Below are 21,736 nucleotides of genomic sequence, written 5' to 3'. Positions count from 1 at the left end.
GTCAATATAAAACCCTTTTTAAAAGATTACTCTTATTGTTATGGATTAGGCATTTCTTTTCTCCTTCATATTAGAAAGTGGACAGAAAAAAGAAATATAGGTAATAGGTTAAGGAAACAAAAGGGCTGGAAAATCAACACATCCTGAGCAGTATCACTCCCAAGTCTCCTACAGAGATGGGATATGTGACATGTTGGGTCCCTCTAATGCTCACACTTAGGACTTGAACACAGCTCCTTATTTGTTACATTCCTAATTCCCTTATTAGTGAGCTGAGAAAAAAAGAAGGAAAAGAAAGCACACAAATCTTACTGTATAACATACCAAATAAGCTTAAAGTTAAATCTCCAATTTCTCCAATTCTCCAAAGGACAGGCAGAATTAAGCTATCATTAAATTTTATTAAGGTTAAGGTGTAAACCGTATGGGTTCCCTAATTTATGCTATGAAGTTAGAGAAGATATCTAGGAGATAAGATATTCTTTCAATTTGAGACAAAAAAGAAACAAAAATCAGTGGTTTTTCAAATGCAGGCACTTCACAAGCTCCTGGAAAACTAGATACATTTTATAAAATACATACAGGTGGGGCAGGATGCTCTGTTTCCTAATTCGATTCAGCACAGCAGTACTCATCTCTACAGGCACTGCCCGGGCAAGGGGACTGTCATAGGAAGGAGGCAGGAACACGCATGATGAACAGACAGGGGAAAAGGACCTGAGATTGTTTCCTGTGACTATGAACTATTACAGAAATCTTTCTGAAACAACCAGATAGGATTTCAAGATAAATGAATGACTGGGAACAAACTAAAATTTAATAGAAACTCCAGACAGATAGGACCTTAGTCTATAATACCAGAACTATAAGTAGTAGAGGCTGGCACACTCACATCTGAATGAGAGACTAAATTACAAATCATGGACAGCCACCTTAGCAAATCAAACAAATAATGGCTTAAAAAAAAAAAAAAAAAGGTTGTCAATAGGAAAGTGATGACCAGGCAGTACAGTATGAAAGATAATAAGAAAAACAATGTAACACAGAAAAAGTCATGGCTGAGGGAAACGCCACGCAACAACATCTATTCTTAAAGGGAAGAAGCAGTAAAAGCTTCGGAATATAAGAGGACCTGAGTTTGTGTGGGAGTTTACTATACGTTAAAGACTAAGATAAACTAAGACAATAAAATCAGTATGACATAAGCTTTTAAGCTCAAAACAAACGCAGAAACAGATGTTCCTTCTGATCATATCACTAAGTATGAAACAAGTATCCAAGTCTAACACAGCCCTGTTAGGAAGATAAGAAACAACACAAAATCAAATGCACCTGAGGGTCTAAGGCGAAACTCAAGAATTCTGTCTGCTTTCAGAGTGGGTCATTATAATAAAGACAACATGAGACACTTGATTCAACGGAAGGGCAGCAGCCAGCTTGAATTCAGTTTACAGCTAATACAGGTCATACTTAAGAGAAATACAAATGGGACCCTATGAAGTCTAACTGGTAGAAGATACACACAGTTTTAGTCAATTTGATGCAACAGGAATATATTCAATCTCTGCAATGAGCCAGAGGCTGCCAGAAACCAGGAACAAAAAAGATGAGTAAGGCTAAAAGCCTTTTAGGCTGCAATGTAAATATCCTGAAAGGTTCCCTAGTATGGGGTGGAATAAAGTGCTAAAATGAATAAAAAGGCTCAAGATAATGGGCAAAACACATTTACATAGAATGGAACATTACCATGTGTCAGGAGTAAAAGAAAACGGAAAACTGCGTTTGTGTGGACATGAAAAAACATTCTCCTCGTATTACATCTTGTCCAACCTTGGCAGAGAGACCATGGCTTCCAGTCTGGATGACGTCAATGAGCTTTGGTGAATTCCATGAAAATTTCAAGCTGGCAGCTTCCCTTACTACTTAATAACCGTGCCAGAATCTTTCAAAGAAGATATCAGTTTTTCGAAGTGCACATGTGGAGCAGAATTATAATAATGCTTTTATGTTTAAAGATATTAGAATTTGTTACTATATTAAAGCTAAAAAGAATGTGCAGCTAAAAGAATAATTTACTAAATTTCGGGGCATTAAATTTAGAGCAAACAAGAGATGAATTCTGACAAAAAGTCAATATGGAATCCATTTCATTAAGTCCAACTAATTTAAAAGTCAAAATATTATATTTCAAGAGACCAGGTGTACGGCCAATTGGACATAGAAAAATATCTGTAGGAAAATTTGGGGCTCTTAATCCACCCTACGGAAACCTGGTTACTAAAGCCAACATACTCAAAAGGAGGAAACTGACAGGAGGGAGGCTCCCGGTTCTCTCTCCACAGAGAGCTGAGTGAAAGCAGAACTTGAGAAAGCTGGTGGAGGAGGAGCTGCCACGTTAAGGAGTAAGGCTCAAGAGCAACGAGCCCCCCTGTCAGGGAGACCCAGCTCTGGGGCACTTTTCAGTTCACACCACCAGCCAGCAGCCTAACATCTCTGCCACTCTCTGATCAATCAGCTTCTCTCTCCCAGCCTTCTTCTCTAGCCCCCATTACCTCTTTCTCCCAATGTGGTAGTGTATATATTGCTCATCATTATCAGGTGCCTCAGACCTCGAATTTTCACAACATAAGGTCAGGAGACTAAATAGGTTAAAATTAGTTGAATGCGGGACATCAAGAATCAGTTTATTAAATGCTGGAGGACCAGAAATCTGGCCCTTAGTGGGAGTAATTCCTGGATAGGGCAGGTCTGAAAGGTGAGGGATCTTCTAAAAATGGGATGAAAGCTGAAGTTTTTCAGTAGGTGTCAAAGAAGTATTAATGTTAACACTGAAGTTTAAATATTTGTCAGAAACTAATCATCTGCCTATTGAGAAAGTGGACCAATCCTTAAAAAAAGAAAAGTTATATAAAATGATCACATGCTTAGAAGAGCTAGCTGCATTATCTGCTAGTAATCCGATAGCCCTAAACACCATTACAGGATTCCATGTACAGCTCTGGGGCACAGACAAGGGACAAAGAGGTTAAGTAAGAAGCACCAATCTTAGTTTTTTGTTATCTAAACAAATAATTAGTGATTAGCATACTGTGAATACTCACGGATTGTCATGATACTTTTAAAGTAGCATAACCAGAAACTGCTTTCTATTCAATAAGCAATTTCACATCTCCTTTTGGGCTGAATAAAAATTTCTGACTAACATGAGCATCTGAAAATTTCAGCAGTATCTTTAATGAGCTAAGATCTTCCAAATTTCTTAATAAACACAACCCATCATATAATTCCCACTGATACGCATGTTCTACCTAAATTGCAAAATGGAACACTCCCCAGAGTTTTGAAAAAACAATATTCCAAGGAATGTTTCTGATCAGCCTAAAATAATGTCAACAATGACTTCCTTACATGAAAAATCCCTTTTCTCAAACTACGTAAATATGTACGATATATATTATCTTTTGCACTATAACATAGGTAATAAGAACACAAACAAAGGTAAAAGAATGCTTCATAAAATCTCTTCAGTGAGAGATGATATCTGGGAAAATTTGTTTTCTTGCCCCATAGAACCAAGATAATAACACCTGATAAATTCACAAAGAAGTTAGCATGAACAGTCTACTTAAAGCAGCAGAGACCAAAAAACAAACAAACAAACAAAAACCCCCAAACTACAGCAACAAAACCTAGTTAAGAATGAAAGCTTCCGTGTGATAACTTAAAAATTATAGTAGAATTTATTGATTAAAGCAGAATCTGTGACAAACTGCCAGACTAACCCTGACTGCAGATTTACACCAGGTCTTTTGCAAACACTTCCTGGCAAAGAGGATTCACGATCTTCAAAATGCCTCCACCCTCTGTAACCATGAATACAGGTTAGTTTCAAAACATCTTCCCAAAGTTTGAATTCTCCCATTTCTTTATAAACAACCACAGACGTGGTCTAATACCAGTTAACAAATCTGCACTCCGACTATAAACCCATGATTTTTAATAAATGCATAATTTAATTACCATACTTAAAAAACTTTTTGTTTAGAGATCATTTTGAAATACAACTAAAAAATGCAAAAAGTTGCAAAACTAAATAGTACAGGGAATACCCTTTATCACGTACCCTTTACTGAGATTTGCCATTGATAACATTTTATCCACCTGCTTTACCATTTGTACTGTGTGTGTGTGTGTGTGTGTGTGTGTGTGTGTGTGTGTGGTGTGTACTTGATTCCTTCTCTGAACATCTGAGGGTAGGTTATAAACATTCTGGTCTTTTACCCTCAAATACTTCAGTGAATAACACCACAACCTAATACATGTTCCTATTATAAATAAGACCGATGTGAATGTCTTCGCACATACATTGACATTTGTGTAAGATTATTCCCTTTGCATACATGTCTAGTGCTGAAATCAAAGAGAAAAATAATGTTTACGGCTCTTGATGCATCGTGACGAACTGCCTTCTAAAACGTGTGTAACAACGCAAACTTCTATCACTAGCACCTTAGCTGATCGTTTGCTTAACTTTCTAAATCTGATAGGAATTTGTTTAGTAGTGAAGTTGAACACTGTTTCTGTATTTAATGTACTCATGTGTTCAGCTGATTTTCTTCTTTTGCCTCTTTATACCCTTTCAGAAAGACTCAGGGTCAGAGCTTGCTGCGTGATAATGCCCATGGCAAATCCTATTGTGCAGATCCATTTGTAGGCCTTACGAGAATAAGGATTTATGACAAAAGATAATCCAAACCACAAAAACTCAAGGCAGAAAAAACTGCAATATTTACATAATAAAATTATTACTGAGGTCTCGCTTGCTAACTTTGGAGCCTGTAATTGTTCTCTAACTGGATAAACAGCTAGAGGAGAATGCACCTTGAGATGGGAAACCCAAACACTGTTTATAATAAACCGTATATATAAAAGAATCTTTCAAAAAAAGCTCAATATTGCAGTGTAGATGTCTAATTTCTAGGCCAATTTAATAAAGACAATTATGTTCAACGTGGAGAAAATCGCAATCCAGAAACAAGTTAAAACTATTCCAGCTCCTAAACACACATCAGCAGCACCTCACACATAGAACTCATAGAAGAAATACAAAATTACAGACAAGCAGTAGTTATAATGTACTAGTAGTATAATATATGTTTCTAACCTGTTCGTATGCATTTTCTCCTGTATTTTAAGCTTTCTCTCTCTTTAAAAAGACCCTGCCCTGGGAGGACAGATTACAAGACAGAATCCTAAAAGTAAGGACAACGGTTAAGAGACCACCAGAATAAGCCCAGACAGTGGTAACAGAGGGTCTGAATCAAGCAGGATAGGAGATAAGGAGGACAGAAAGGAGAGGAGAATGACAGCTATTTTCGGTTACTAAATACATGGCACTGAAAGCAGACTGGATGTGAGCAATGACAGAACTGAGAGAGACAAGAATTTTACAACAGGGAAAATTAACAGTGAGTTTAAGGTAAAACCCAAGAGATGCACAAGAAGGCGTGGGGTGAGGAGCTGTACACAGAGAAAATTCTAGCTTCAATGAATTTAATACACCTATCCAGAATTTTGTATTCAAAACATTCTAGAAACTATTTTAACTTCAGCACGCAAATATTTATGTCACTGTGAAAAATAAAATCTTATTTTTAATTGTATACAAAGGAGAGGGCACATTACTGAAGCCTGACTGCTCAGGCCCTCGAGGGATCACGCACGCCCGCCCCGCAGCGCTGGCCAGGTTCCCGGGACATGGCCTGAAGGCGGCACTCGGGAGGCTTCAGCCACAGCACGGGCATGCGCTCACCCCCTGATTAGATCACATTTCACAAAATACACTCGATGAAAATTTTTTCTTTTCAGAACTCTGAGCTGTGTGATAAACAGAACCTACGACATGAGTAGGAAAGAATGACTCATTTTTCTCTATTTAAAAAACCCCTCTAAATTACGTTATCATTTTGGCTTAGAGAGATACTCTTGTTTTATAATAACTACAGGGTCAGTTCCACAGTGACAATTTCCAGCTACAGCCTAGAGTCTTAAGAACATCTGTCACGATGGGGTCGTGAAGAGAATCTGCATACCTAGAAGCCGAGTGGCCTCTGCTGTCCTGAGACACCAGACCACAGAGGCTCCGCGTCGGAGGTCAGGATGCAAGTGGAGATCCCCAAGCCCGAGGAACATCCTCAAGCCTGGGATTGCTGCACGCTGCTTTCAACCACTTCTTGCCACTAGGTTTCATTTCTCACCCAATCTGAGCATCTTTATCTCTTAGAAGGAATATTTTATCCGTTTACCTTTACTGCCATCATTGATACCTTTGGTCGTACTTTTCTCATTTTGTCCTTAAGATTTTACATCATTTGCTCCTGGTTTCATAATGATTTAGAAGATAAACACCCTATTTGAATTCCACGAGAGAGTACCTCCAACAATTTGGTCATTTCCAACTTCCCTCTCCCACAGAAATGTCCCATTATGTCTCCTATTTAAGACTTCCAGCATCTTATAACAATCATAATTTTCAAATCCCCTCTTTCACCAAATGCAGTAGAAGACAAGGGGTAGTAACCTAGAGACTCTCAATGCAACTGTGCTATTCTTTAGGTCAATATTGAGACTTAACCATTTTACTGATATCCTTACTCAGAGCCAATCTTTGTATATTACAATATTTACAAACAATTTTATTTAAACTTTTCAGTGAGTAATATGTTCACATGAATCAAAATTCAAAAGGGTGTACAACAAACAGCTTCTTTCTCTCTCAGGTCCTCGAGCCGCCCAGTTTCCCTCCTGGAGGCAACCCATGTTACTAAGGTCTAATGTGTTGATACAGAAAAAAACTACATATTGAATCACTCTCGCTTCCTTCCCCAGACGAACCCACTAAGCCTGGAGTATTATTCTTTTATGCTGCTGGTATTCTTTTTGCTAATATTTTTTCCAAAGATTTTTTTATAGACATTTACACTCAGAGTATTACATTTGCCCCTTGAAAGTTATATTTGCTCTATAAAAATAACTCTGAATGACTCCTTTTTTCATAATCTGAAAGAATTTAAAGTGCTGTGAAACTAATTATTAGTCTCTTAAAGAGCCTGCATAATTTGCCTGTAAAATCTCTGGACCTCATGCTTCTACAGAGGTAACTCTTGTGCAGCTTTCTCCAACATGTTGACCCCAGAACTCTTCTACACGCTTAAAATTATTTACTGCCCCAAAAAGCTTTAGTTTACGTGTGTTATATCTATGGATATTTTCCATAATAGAAATTTAAACAAAAATTCAAAATACTTATTTATCATTTCATTTAAAAATAACATAATAGGACTTCTGGTTTCTGGATCTGCATATAAGGAGCTTAGAAGTTGCCATTCTGTCCTAACAACACATAAAAAAAGCTGAACAGACTGAAAAATCAACAACTGTTCTAGGATCCACTGAAGAGGTGAGGACAACAGGGCAACTCACTGCCCCAAGATTGGAGAGACAGGCGAAGAGAGACAACTTACTGGCACAGAGACTCACAAATGGAAACCTCCTTGGGAACTGGTGCCAGGGCAGAGAAACCTGAACTATAATTGATGAACTTCTGGAGGCTTCTCTGAGAGTTAAAAACTCCAGGGAAGTCCAGTCATCGGGTGGGAGGCGGGGGCAGAATTTTGTGAGATTTACCTCCAGGAGCTTGACCAGGTTAATCCCACAGTAAATGTCTGCCAGAACTCACACAAGAAGAAGGTACCAATCTGAAAAGGCCTATATCTATTAAAGAAATTGAATCAATAATCAGCAACCTTCCAAAACAGAAAACATCAGGCCTAGAGGGGTTCACTGGTGAATTCTTTCAGGAAGAAATTATACCAATCCTCTAAAATCTCTTTCAGAGGCTAGAAGCACAGGTAACAGTTCCTAACTCACTCTAATCAGACATTATAAAAAAAGAAAACTACAGACCATTCTCTCTCATGCATATAAATGCAGAAATTCTCAATAAAATATTACCAAACCAAATCCAAAAGAGTCTCCTTCCTCCAAAGAGGATTAACACTTACTTCTAAGCAGGTGGCTTAGAGGCACTAAAAATCACAGATCACCTTAATCTAATCATTAATTGAGAGAGTTTAAAGCTGGGATTTATTTCTAATATAAAGCACTTTGGGTCTCTAACTGAAGCAGAGAGAGTTTACCAGGACATTCCCCAACCTTGGTGAGCTACGAACACCTGTTCTGTTTTTCTAGCCTCAAGTGTCCAACAAAAGCTCTGCTCAGCTTCTCACCCACTTTTCCCAGCATCAGCAGATGCCACTAAGGGGAAAAGTAGCCTGAAATGCCTGGCTCAACAGCACTCTGATACACTCAAATACACATCTTTTCTACTGTGTCCAGTTTTTCTAATTTTTAAAATTGTAGTGTTAATCCAAATAATTTATCCAACATTACCAAAAGAGGAACTCCTCCAAAAACAGATTTAATATGGTTAATATTTAAGGGTTTTAGAAGCCCTGTTTTTTTCCCTTTTTCTCCCATTATGCACTGGAACAAAACAATGTTTGTTTTCAAAATACGCATTCTACCAAACATCTTTCAGGGGTATGTGTATTTTTAAATAAATCCAATATAATGTCACCTGCACAAAAACATTTTATCTAGAGTAGTGAAGACAAAACATTTAGAATAAAACAACTTTTTGAAAATATAGTTTTTAAAAAGAAAAAAATGTACCAAAGTAATTTCACATTTAAATTAGAAAGAAGAAAAACCATATCAGCTTTCATATTTTGATACTTTCCAATTCTACTTGCCTCTAAACATTTACAAGCATTATTTAGAAATAAAGAGTCATTTATCATGACCCAGTATTTTAAAAACATTTTAAACATAATATGTTTTTCCTTGTACTCGTTTTCCCTTGGAAAATTACATAATTTTATGAAGATCTGAAATTAAAATTACATAATTTTATGAAGATCTTTTACTGGAAGTCTGAGAGAAATACTGTATCTGCTAACACTCACCGTGAAAAATACGAAAATCAATATATGGATGAGAACCTCTTCTTTCTGATTCAAATCCTGCTCGACTCCTTACGCGTACATCTCCTGGACAGAATCAGGAATAAAACATAAGTTTAGAAGGCTGCCGTTCAGGAAGAAGCTCCCACATGCAATAAAGGTCTATGTGGGATCAAACCCATAACTCAGGCTACCAATGATATAAATGGAATAAGTAGTTAACAGCTGATTTATTTGAAAGGGTTTACAAATTTTTGGCACTGAGTTATAAGGCTAGATGAGGTGTTTTTTTTAACCTACCCCTATAATAATTATAATCTCTATTTTAGAGTCACCTTCTGAAAGATGATTCATGTATATGATAATCCAACCTCATATCTTATTACTCACATGGAGTTAAAAAAAATCCTCAGCACAAAACTTTAAAAAGCCACGATGAGAAGCAAATATTTATTAAGTGTCTACTCTGTGCCTAACACTATACTATAAGGGATATAAAGAAATAGAAAATATATTACCTATTCTCAAGCAGCTTATAATTTTTTAAATGTACAGAAAATTAAAATGTTAAAGATTTTGCCTGAAATGTTTAATTTGATCAATCTTCTTTTTTCTCATTGACAGTGGGTATAGTCAAGGTCTTTAGTTGGGTCTTAAACTTTGTTGTTTATAAGCTCAGCACTGTTTCTTCCTGTATTCATATGACTTGGATCTACTTCTCCATACAGCAACATAACCACTGCAAGCTTCTGCCAGGTACTCTTTTTGTGCCTTGTAGACATTATTTCATTTAATTCTCTAACCGACTCTGAGAGATAGGACTCTTAACCCCCATTTTCAGATGCAGAAACTGAGATTTTTAGACGTTTAAGAGCATGCACATGCCACAAAGCTAGTGTAAAGGTGGGCCAGGGTTTAAACCTAGCTCTGCGGGCTCCAAAGGCAGCACCTTTCCCACTACACTTCCATAGCCTCTGAGTTTATAACCTTTAAGTCTCCAGTCCCTATTCCTGTGCCCTCGCAATTCCGCTTGCCTGGAAGGCTTTCCTGCTTATTCTTCGTTTCAAGGTGCCTGTCATCCACCATGAGTCCATCCCACTACGATTAATCACTTCTCTCATGTGGAGATGCCGTCACTCTCTATCAGATGTTTACTGAGCACTCACTACATGTCAGGTAACACAGCAGTGAGCAAAATATATAAAGTCCCTGTCTTCGTGACGCTCACCCTTTCATGGAGTGACACAAATAATAAAACAAATAAATAATTTCATTCTATGGAAGATGGTAATAAGCAGCATGCAGAAAACTAAAGCAAGGAAAGAACAGGGAGGGAGGAGTAGGGGAGAAGTGATCATGACTGTGGTCAGAGAGCTCAGTGAACAGGAGGCATCTGAGCAGAGACCTGAAGGCAGTGAAGCAGTGGGCCACACGACTGCCTGGATGAAGACGGGTCCAGACGCAGGGAGAGCAGGTATGAATACCCTGAGACAGGAGCATGCTTGTCAGGTTCAAGGTCAAGCAAAGAGGCCCGCATGGCCGGAGTGAGGTGAATGAGGAGAACTGGAAGGAGGTGTGGTCAGAGAAATAGTAGGGCCACATCACACTGGACCTTCAATGGGCCATTATAATAGCTTTGGCTGTTACTCCAAGATAGAAAACTATCGGAAGATTCACAACGGAGGGGTGAGATGGACTTAACTTAGGTCTGAAAAGGTTCACTCTGGCTGCATAGACTAGAATCAAGTAGAGACGCACAGGTAGACGTAGGGAGACACTTAAGGAGTGAGTGCATTCAACGAGGCAACAGCTATGGCCTGCGGGGAGGGGGATATGGGGAGATGCTGGTCAAGGGGGTATAAAGTTTCAGTTACGCAAGGGAAGTTCTGGAGATCTAATATACAACTATGTGACGACAGCTACCGATAAAAAACCGAGTAACTGTGGTTCAGTTAGGGATGGTAACAGCATTGGGGTGGTGAAATTCTGGATACACTTTGAAGGTATCAGCCAAGAGGATTTGGTGATGAAGTAAACGCAGAGGAAGTAAGAAATATGAGTCAAGAATGACGCCAAGGTTCCTGACCTGACAACCAGAAGAATGGAGTTCCATGTTCTGAAATGATGAAAGAATGCAAAATCACAGACCTGGGGAACACAAATCTTTTAACACATATGTTACATGTGAGGTACCCATAACCATGTGGAGATGTTCTACAGAGTGAAGAAGACAGGAGTCTAAAACTCTGTTTTAAGGAGAGCAGAATCCTGACATGTCTACAGAGAGAGATGGAGACAGTAAAGAAGAAAAGGCTCAACATTTCTGGGGGAAAATATGTGCTAGAGTAGAATGGAACTAGGCAGGCAAGATACACAAGGTAAATTAAAGAGGGAAAAAGGGAAGAAGAGCAAAAACAGGACACTGGAGAACACACAGGCTTAAGACTATGGAAAGGAGTTAGTGAAAGAGGCACAAACAAACAAAAAACACAAAACCAAATCACCACCCCAGAAGCAGGTGAAGAATAAGGATGACTAAATATCATGGAAATTGAGCAAGGAATTCTGAGTATAAGGAGAGCAGTCATGAAGAAAAGACAGTAAGAAAAGATGAGTAAAGGTGCCTACTGGAATCTTTATGTTTTTAATAGTATGCATTAAAGTACAAGGGATCAAGGAGTGCATGGATGAAGAGAAAAATCTGGCAAAGAGAGGGAGAAACTACACACATATATGTATGTGTGTGTATATATATATATATATATATCAATTATACATGTATATATACACACATCAAATTCATTTTACCCTCTGGACTTGAGTAATACATTAAAGATTTAAGAACTGAGACTAGGAGAAGACAAATGGCCTTCTCACCAGCCAACTGAGAACAAACACATCCAGTGACAGGACTATGCGATCAGGTAATTCACGGTCTCGTCATGTTACCGTTTAGTATTCAGCACCTGTACAAATCTAAGACTCTTTTTATGAAGAATGATCAGGATGCAACTTAAAATTGTATACTAATCACAGAGTCCCAGTTACTAAGCCAGAGATTTCTCAATTACCCGAACTCTAAGATGCCCCTCTTTATTCACATCATATTAATTTTGGCTTCTAGACTCAACTTCAAAGTAATAGGTCATTTCTGCTGCAAACAGTGATGAAAAGCTACCTAATGAAAGATATCCCGATCTTGAATAACAGCAGATAACAAAATTAACTGATATTGGTGCAAAATGAATAATTCTTACCTAGCATACGAATGTACAACGCAGTCTGATCAGAGCTGTCATAGGAGATAGCTCCACGCCTCTAGAAAAAAAAAATCCACACATTTTAATGCATGACAATTTAAAATGTGATATAAAATTCAATTCAACAAACATGTATTTATTATTTTTTGTGACGCACTGTGCAAGAGAGGTTGGGATATACAAAATGAAATTAAATACGGCATTTGCACTTGAAATCTCTAGTTGTGAGGAAGACAAATAATTACAATACAATATGATTAAGCATTACTGGAGAAGTGGATACAGAGTGAGGAACACAGTAGGTGGAAATTTAATGTCAGAGTACATCATTCAAGCCCACTTGAAGAGAGAGCTTCTGCAGAGGTAGACGGAATTGATAGAGAGACACAGTTCAAACTACTTCACTATTCCCTTCATTTAAACATGAATGAATAAGCAAACAAGAATCATCAGACATTTGAAGAAACTCTTTAGCTAGAAATAAATGGAACAAAATGAAAAACCAAATGGCCCAGAAGCTACAAGAAATAAGAGAATTTAAAAAATGTAATTAGTGCACTCAAAGAAATTTGAGTAAAACAAAAAATGGGGTGTCACTGAAAGAGAACAGATTTAAAAATACATTTTGAGCTTAAAAATAAACAGGTATAAAAAGTATCTTGCAACATTACTCATAAAGGCCCCCAACTGGAAACAATCCTAATGTCTACCAACTAATGCCGTACAGCCGTACAATATTATTCAGTATTCAATATCTAGTGTTGTTATTCAGACATAAAAAGGACTGAAGTACTGATACATGTTACAACATGTCCGAACCCTGAGAACAGTATATTGAGTGAAAGGAGCCAGTCACAAAGGACCACAAAGCATGTTTCCAATTATATGAAATATCCCAAACAGGCACATCCACAGAATCAGAAAGTAGACTGGTGGCTGCCTAGAGTTGGGAGAGTTGGTGGGAAATGGAGAGTGAATGCTAATGGGCACAGGGTTTCTACCTGCAATGATGAAAGTGTTCTCAAATTAACTGTGGTAATGACTGCACAACTCTGTGAATATACCAAAAAGCACTGAATTTTAAAAAATCAACCCACTTTAAATGGGTGAACTGTATGGTACATGAACTATACCTCAATAAAGCCATTATAAAAAATAATGAGTATTGCAAATATTTTAAATATAATTACCAAAAAAACCCAAAAACAAACAAACAAAAAAAAAAACAAAAAAACACCTCTGTAAGACCTGAAAACACCCTCAGCAAGTTCTGCCAACTCCACCTTCACACTCATCTCCCTTCCTCCATCTCCACTTCTTCGTTCTGTCTCAGGCAACAGCATCTCTCACCTGGACTCCTGCAATGTTCTGCCCTGCTGACTGGTTTTCCTGTTGCATCTCTTGGCCCCCAGTCCATTCACACAGAAGCAAGAGTGAACATTCCAGCTACTGCTCAGAAGTCCTCCAATGGCCCCCACTACACTTGGAATAAACTCCAAACACCCAACTCTCCATGATCTGCCTACCCCTCAGTCCTCTTGTCCTACCGCCCTCTTTCTACCACTAAGAGCCAGCCACCCTGGCCGCCTTGCCCTTCCTCAACCACGCCAAACGCACAGGCTTGATACCTGCTGTTCTGTCCAGGATCACTGCAACATCGTTCCCTTCGTACCTCTCAGGTTCCAGATGAAATGTCATCTCTTCAGAGAGGCAGTCCCAGACTACCAAACCTAAAGTCACCAGACAGTCACCCTCCCCAAAGCTCCCTACGTTCAGGCTCTGTACAGCACACCTAGCTGACCTAGTCTTGTCAGCTTGTTCTAAAACAAAAGCTCCACAAAAACAAGAACCATGTCTGACTTATTCACCACGGTATCCTTGGCCCTTAAAACTACTATTATTTAGTAGATGCTAAATAAATATTTGGTAAATAAATGATTGAATGCACTTATTGTAAATAAATTAGTGAATAATCATTTACAAGTTAAGTTGATGAATAAATTAATGAACAACAGAATTGATATAAAGACAAACTAAACATCTAGAAGATAAATTAACCAAACCTCATACCAGAATCTAACCTCTGTGGAGGGAGAGACTTTGTTCAATGCTGTATCCCCAGATATAGAATAAATCCCAACATTTAGAATAACGTCCAGCACATTCTAATGTAATCAATAATATTAGCTGAATAAACAGGCAAGCAAATTCTTAAAAAACAGTAATAAATAGAACTAGCGTCATGAGCTATTATAAAGTAGTGTGACACTACAGAGAATCTAGAATCAAATCCAAGAGTATACAGAAATTCTGTATATGCTAAATAAAGGATCTAAAATCTGTGGAGAGGAAATTCCCCGGCGGTCCAGTGGTTAGGACTCAGCACTTTCACTGCCGAGAGCTGGGGTTCAATCCCTGGTCGGGGAACTTAGATCCCACAAGCTGTGTGACACAGCCAAAAAAAAAAAAAATCAAGTCTGTGGGAAAAATATTAATTATTTGATTTAAAATGTTAGAGTAAGTGGTTGTTATCTGGAAAAACATAAGGCTGTATTATTACCTTCCTACTCCAAAATAAATTACACATGGAACAGAAATTTTAATGTAAAAGAAAAGCATGAAAATACTAGAAGAAAACATGACTGTATTAATCCCACAAGCTGTGTGACACAGCCAAAAAAAAAAAAAATCAAGTCTGTGGGAAAAATATTAATTATTTGATTTAAAATGTTAGAGTAAGTGGTTGTTATCTGGAAAAACATAAGGCTGTATTATTACCTTCCTACTCCAAAATAAATTACACATGGAACAGAAATTTTAATGTAAAAAAAAAGCATGAAAATACTAGAAGAAAACATGACTGTATTAAAAAAAAAAATCTCAAATAACAACAAGGACCTACTGTATAGCACAGGGAACTATATTCAATATCTTATAATAACCTATAATGGAAAAGGATCTCAAAAAGAATATATATATGTATAACTGAATCACTTTGCTGTACACCTGAAACTAACACAACATTGTAAATCAACTATACTTCAATAAAGTTTTTTTAAATTTAAATAACAACTCAAAAAGAAAGCTTAAATAGGAAGGGCCTTTCTAACTGTTCTATAAAATCCAGAAGTCATGAAAACCAAATCAATTTGGCCACATAAAAGTTAAATTATGTATGGCAAAATATATCATAAACATAGGCAAAAGACAAACTCCAAACGAAGAAAAATGAATTCAACAGATACGACAAAGGGCTAATTTTTCCCTGCTACACCTAAAAATGAAGGGAGAAAAAAGAAGTGTCTTACAAATCGATTACAAAATGATGAATAATAGTGTAGAAAAACAGGTAGGACATAAATACACTACTCACAGAAAGAGAAATAATAAACTAATAAACACAAGAAAAAATGCTTGACTTCATTAACAAAATACATATTAAGGAAATGAGATAGTATTTTTACATATTAATGATCTTCTTTCCTCACAAACCCCTGGCATGAAATTTACAACTCTTCAAGATACACCTAGAAATCTCAAGGAAAAAAATCATTTTTTTTTTTACTGTTATTATAAAGAAAAGTTACTGTATTTAAAGCCCTCATTTGGATTTAGTATGCAAAATAGCTCCCCAAATCATTGTTATTATCGCCTCAGTGCTTCTCATTTAAGGGAAAAACCTTAATTAAACTGCTATGACTTAATGTATCCTTAAACAAACAAACAAAAACCCCCAACAGTTCAGGAAATATAAAAGGAACACAAGTCACAAGCAAAAATAAAATTCTAATTTTCAACATTGGCTGCCTCCAGGGAAGCTGAAGGACAGACACAAGGGTAGGAAGAGGAATTTTCAATGAATATCTTTTGAATTTGGTAGCATGTGTAGTTATTATATATTCACAAAATACATCAAACTAAAATTTAAAGCTACAGTAAGAATGTACTACGCAAAGAAATCTACAAAGAAATGGATGATCTCAAAACCCAAGGGACTAAATCATGCAGAACACACTCCTGGCAGCATCATGCTTAATAAAGTTAGTATCTTCCACCAACAGAAGACCCTGAGCCTCCTGCAGTGTTTCATGGTAAACTCCTTATTCTGGAGCAAACAGCCACTGTAATCACTTGGTATTAAAAGGCACGACTCACACCTGCTGTTCCCATCTCTACCCCAAGACATTTATCTTATTAGATTTCAAGACTCCCCTTAATACCACCATATTAGAGGAAAACCTAGCAGTCTGGAGAGCACATATGTGGAAATAAATATTTCTACCGGCCAAATCATATTCATGAAACCACAGATATAATTATGTAATAGTTTGTCATGGTCAGGACCTATCAACCCACCAGTATCCAATCAAATTGGGTAAATAGCTTGTTAAAACAAATTTTAACCTGTTATCTCTAACAGTTCTCTTTAGGAGAAGGGTGGCCTTTTTTTTTTTTTTTTTTTTTTTTAATGAGGGGAAGGGTATTTACTAAAAGAGCCACTAATTAGAAAGGTAAAGTCTCATTGATCACTTTAAGGATTGAGAAAGACTAACATCAGCTGTTAAAATAGTACAAGTAAAAAACTGGGTAATGAACATAATCTAGATGATAACTATGGCACTAAATTTCTTTTAAGGTAATCACTTTAGACGTATTTATAGAGGCACTAACTTAAGGTCTGTATTAGTTAACCATGACAAAAACTTGGCAAAAAGGGTAGAATTTAATTTTAATATATTTAACAAACTACTTAGGGATGTGCAAAATATTCAAGTTATTTTATTCATTACTCATTTAAGTAAGCCTGGTCCACAAATACTTAGCTTAAATGCTATCCTAACCTGCAAGACGCAACTCTCATGAAGCAAATTCAAATGTGATAACAGAAAAATTTTTTAAGAATGGATTTTAAAAAAAGGTGGACCCATCAATGAATACATTCTGAGTGATAATTTACTCATTTATTGCCTCACAGACCAAGATTTAAATGAATATTATTAAACTGTAAACAGTCTAGGTAAAATAATCTAAAGTAACTCTTTTTGGATAAATATACTATAAATTATAAATTGTAACATTAAAAATTTGATTTCCATGTTCGAATGTTACTCTAAAAAATAATTATATGTGCTTTATACACCAAGACTGCAGCACAGACTTAACATATATCTTTGTAAAAGACGATCATTTTTAAAGCCATATACTAGTAAAATTGTTTTTAATAAAGACAGTAAAACACATTTAATCAAATTCCCCTGTCCCACCGTCGGTCATAAAACACTCGGGAGCTATCAACCACATTGCCACCTCAGCTCACCAGTAAATGGAAACAACTGAGAAGCTTCTACTCGTGACTTTTCTAATTTAGCCATCCTGGGAACAGCTCGTAAAGCAAACGAGTGTTAAGTCAAAACACGCGTGAGGCCGAGCTAATCAGAAACTGACAGCCGCAGCATAAACAAGTTAAACTCTAAGGTTCCAAAAGATCCACCACCACACAGACAGGAGTTCTGAGTGCCCTGGTAAGACACTCAACCTTGCATCAGGGTGAATCGCCGCTCTTCCGCAAAAGATCTGACTTACAAGGTAAATGACAAAAGGCGCAAAAATTGTTCCTGACATTAGTTAATACATAACTTTTAAAGACAGACTTTTTTTGTTTGTTTGTTTTGGCGTGGCTTATGAGATCTCAGTTCCCCAACCAGGGATTAAACCCGCGCCCTCGGCAGTGGAAGCGCTGAGTCCTAACCACTGGACCACCAGGGAATTCCCAAGACAGACATGTTTTAAAACTGAGCAAAGATATCTTAAGCGCTATGGTTTTTATCTTGTTTGGGTTTTCCAGTAAAATAATCTATTGTGCAAAGGCGTGTGTATTTCCCTTAGATGGTGAAGTAATGATATATTAACTCCTTGCTGCGCTCCTACTCTGTGCCAGAAAATGCTCCAGGCGCTTTCATACAAAAGCTCACTTACCCGCGCAAGACCTCTGTGAGGCAGGTCTTACACGCCGGGTTTTGGAGATTAGTAAACAGGTCACAGGGCTTAATCACAACAGCACTAAATACATTTTTGGGTAACGTTACAAAAATGGTAACACACTACAAAAGATGAAGCCCAAAGTTCTGAAAGCAGTTTTCTCTGATGCAGTACAGTGAGTTTTTTCAGACTGTATTCATCTTACATATGCTAGGAAAGCGTTCGCACCTGAGTGCCTATCCAAGTACGAATCCATCCATGGAACACTATCCTTCCCAATTCTCTTCCCTATGCAAACAATATATTTAAAAAAAAAAAAAAATCACACTCTTAAAATACTAGCATTCTTTTTGTTTAAAAACTTAATTTAAATTTTTTGGTGGTTATAACAAAAGTAAAAAAATCTCTGAAAACATCCACAATTCAACTAATGCATTATTAATATTAACTTGACCTTCATTCAGTAACTTGGCAAGCTAATCCTTTAAAAACAATCAGTAAATTGGTGTGAGTGCAACAAAATTCTTAACTTACAAAACACAAGATTTTAAAAATCTGAGTGCACTGTTTTTCTTTAAGAGATTTCTTCAATCGTATTCACTAAGAAGACAGGACTGCTTCAAGAAAAAGACAATTATGCTTAAAACAATATGCTTAACTGTGAAAAACATTACACTATCAGGGATTCAAACCTCGCTTGAAGAAGAAATATAAAAGAAGCTTTTGTGTTGCTTATTAGCAAACAGTGATGGCCTTATACATTTTAAGTTACTATTCACACTTTTCAATTTCTTAATAAAGGAAGACAAAAGCTGCCTGGTGGATGAAAGACCATCATTTTTATACAAGTATAGAAAAATAATTTCAAATAGTATAATCTTAGGTATTTCCTACTTCGGACTCTCATTCGGATGGCAAAGGCTAGCATTCTAGCAAGCATTTCTTTTTTTTTTTTTAAATCATAGCATAATTTTAATAGGGAATAAAGAAGACAACTTAATACGGAATGCTAGACTCAGCTGATGAAATACTACAGCAGGCATTTCTTAAGCCCAATATTTGGAATCCAAATTTAAAACAACAACAGATATATAATAATCTTACTCTTTTCAACATAAGGAAATATATACATAAGGAATATATTTCAGCAGCAGGAAGACCTTAAGTGAGAACATGAGAGACAGTGGTATTTAGTTTTTAAAAAGTTTTTAATTGTTTAGAAATCCTCAATAATTATACTTTAAATTTATAAGCAACAGTAAATTTGCTATCTCCAGAAGAGAATGTTTAAAATACGTACACCAAATGTCTAAACTGTTTAATTCCATAATCTTAAAAGTTGAACTCCTTTAAGCGTAAAACCTTCTTTAAAGGAATGATCCTGAGGAAAGCTACCTCGATACCAAGGAATGATACCATAATAAGCCCTTCAGGAGGAACAGGTGGGAGAAGAATAAAAATTATGTGCAGTAATCTCAAGCTTCTCAGCTGACAGGTAAAACGTGTCTTTCAATCAGAGAAATAAAACTGAAGCAAAAGGAGAAGAAATTTGACTAGCAAGTTCATTCCTACCCATATCTAAACTAACGATTAATGTCACAACCCTAAAAATAAAGATGGCCTACCTTTGAGGCAATCCACTTGATAAGAACCAAGGCCAGACACCAGATCAACGTAATTCCCATTGGATCAATGAAAAGCCCCCCGCATAGCCTCCCTCCTCTCCCAGAGAGCAATGCGCAAGGAAGATCTGTTAGGATCTGACAATAACCAGCTGTCCCGAGGCAGAAGAGAGGGGACACTGCCTGCCTTGAACCTCACGCAGCTGCCTTCAAACAGGGGTCACCTGACTCTGAGAAAACGCTGCCAGCCGGCCTTCCTACCAGCGCATGGTTAATGCCACGGCCCAGGGCTGGGGAAGGAGTCAGTAAAGCTGGAAGAGGGGAGGAAACACCTTCATGAGCGCTGACCTAACAGTCTCACAAAATGTAGGCAAACGAGGTCTCCAGCTGGCCCCAAGCACATCCTCGACCTTAACACCAGGAATGCTTTCAAATAAATTCCAAAAAATGTTTGGCAGTACTAAAAACTTCCTCATTTCCTCCACGCAGACCAGCGCCACAGGTATAATGTCCTGGCATTTAAAAATACTAATGCATTTTACTCTATTTTTCCAACTTTTAATACTGAATTTGGTCGACTCTATTTCCTTTAGAGCTAGGATTACTTTATGAATGCTAGGGGCTTTCATAGATAATGTTGTGCTATTTAACATTATAATTCACTCATTATGGATTTATTGACAAAGGCCAGCCTATCTGCACTTTTCAAGCAATTAAAAGTACACTACTTCTAAGCCCGACTTGCAAGCGCGCTTACAGGACAGTATTTGTTACACGTCTCTTTCTTCTCTCGGCTGTGAGTGAGCTCGGGGAAAGCCAAGTGGGCCTCTCTTCATCTTCATTCATGATCTCTCACAGCAGCCAGCAGAGAAAAAGCCTTTCGTGCAAGTTTTCATTAAGCTGCAACTAGGTACCAGGCCCTTTGCTGGACGTCCAGCCAGGGGTATAAATCTTTGAGTGAAAACGGACAGGGCTCCTGCCCTCCCGAAACTTACAGTCTGGTCAGTCTACATTAATCAAAGTCTGCAAATAAATACAAAACTGCAACTGAAACAAGTACGTTGGAGCTGCGACGGGACCCGCCAACAAAGCCCCGGGTCTGACCTGGTTAGGAGGTCAGGGGCTTCTTCCCAGAGGCCCTGAAATGTTCCTGAGCTGAACTGCAAGGGCAAGAACGCGAAGAGGATGGGAAGGATGATCCTCACAGACGCGACAACGCACAGCAAAGGCAAGCAGAAGATTCGGGAGGAAGCGCAGAGGAGGCTGGAGGGCAGGCTGTGGGACCCCCCACAGTGGAGGCCCCGAGAAGGGGCTTTGTCTGCACCCTAAAAGCTGATCCCACCCTGCTGGAGACTTTGGCAGGTTTTGGTCAAGTGCAGCTCATTGGGGTAGGGGCTGGGGGGCGGTAAGGAGGCCACCGCGGAGGCCCAGGAGAGGCGCTCACGGACTGTGCTGGGGGGAGACGTGGACGGGCTGGGAAACTCTCCGGATGCGACAGGACTACGTCATGGGCTGCAGTTCACGGCCAGACAAAGGCATCTGCCTAGTGGCGGTACCCACGTGACGGTTCTAAAATATTTGAAAACAGCCCAAATAGTTCAAATACCAATGCTGTTTTCATCATCCAATCCTCAGTAGGAAGAGTTTATTTTTTTTTTAAGTTAATTCTCCACCTGTCAAAATGAGGCATAAATTCAAATTACAGATGCACATCACAATTTTCCTAAACTGAAGCTATCCATAACATACGGCCATACATTTCCCACTACACCTTATACATTTTATATATATATATATATATATATATATATATATATATATATATATATACACCTCTTCTTTCTTCTGTACA

At 37.7% G+C, this 21,736-nt stretch overlaps 1 protein-coding gene across 3 annotated transcripts in view; it reads right to left on the bottom strand.

Annotated features, from left to right (window-relative positions):
* PDE7A (phosphodiesterase 7A) overlaps nt 1-21,736 on the bottom strand; it is a 250,820-nt gene that overhangs the window by 41,199 nt on the left and 187,885 nt on the right. For 2 of the 3 annotated variants that reach the window (XM_055091141.1, XM_055091142.1), the window contains exons 3-4: nt 12,281-12,341; nt 9,027-9,110 (exon numbers count right to left, since the gene is read on the bottom strand). In XM_055091141.1, coding sequence (XP_054947116.1) covers nt 9,027-9,110; nt 12,281-12,341 — 145 coding nt within the window. Of the gene's footprint in view, nt 1-9,026; nt 9,111-12,280; nt 12,342-19,887; nt 20,068-21,736 lie in introns of those variants that run through there. The other variant, XM_055091143.1, reaches the window with a different exon arrangement.

The sequence above is a fragment of the Physeter macrocephalus genome, chromosome 15, assembly GCF_002837175.3.
Source record: "Physeter macrocephalus isolate SW-GA chromosome 15, ASM283717v5, whole genome shotgun sequence".
Classification (NCBI taxonomy): Eukaryota; Metazoa; Chordata; class Mammalia; order Artiodactyla; family Physeteridae; genus Physeter; species Physeter macrocephalus.
The sequence above is the reverse complement of the archived record's forward strand: the minus strand, read 5'-3'. Positions and strand labels throughout refer to the sequence as shown.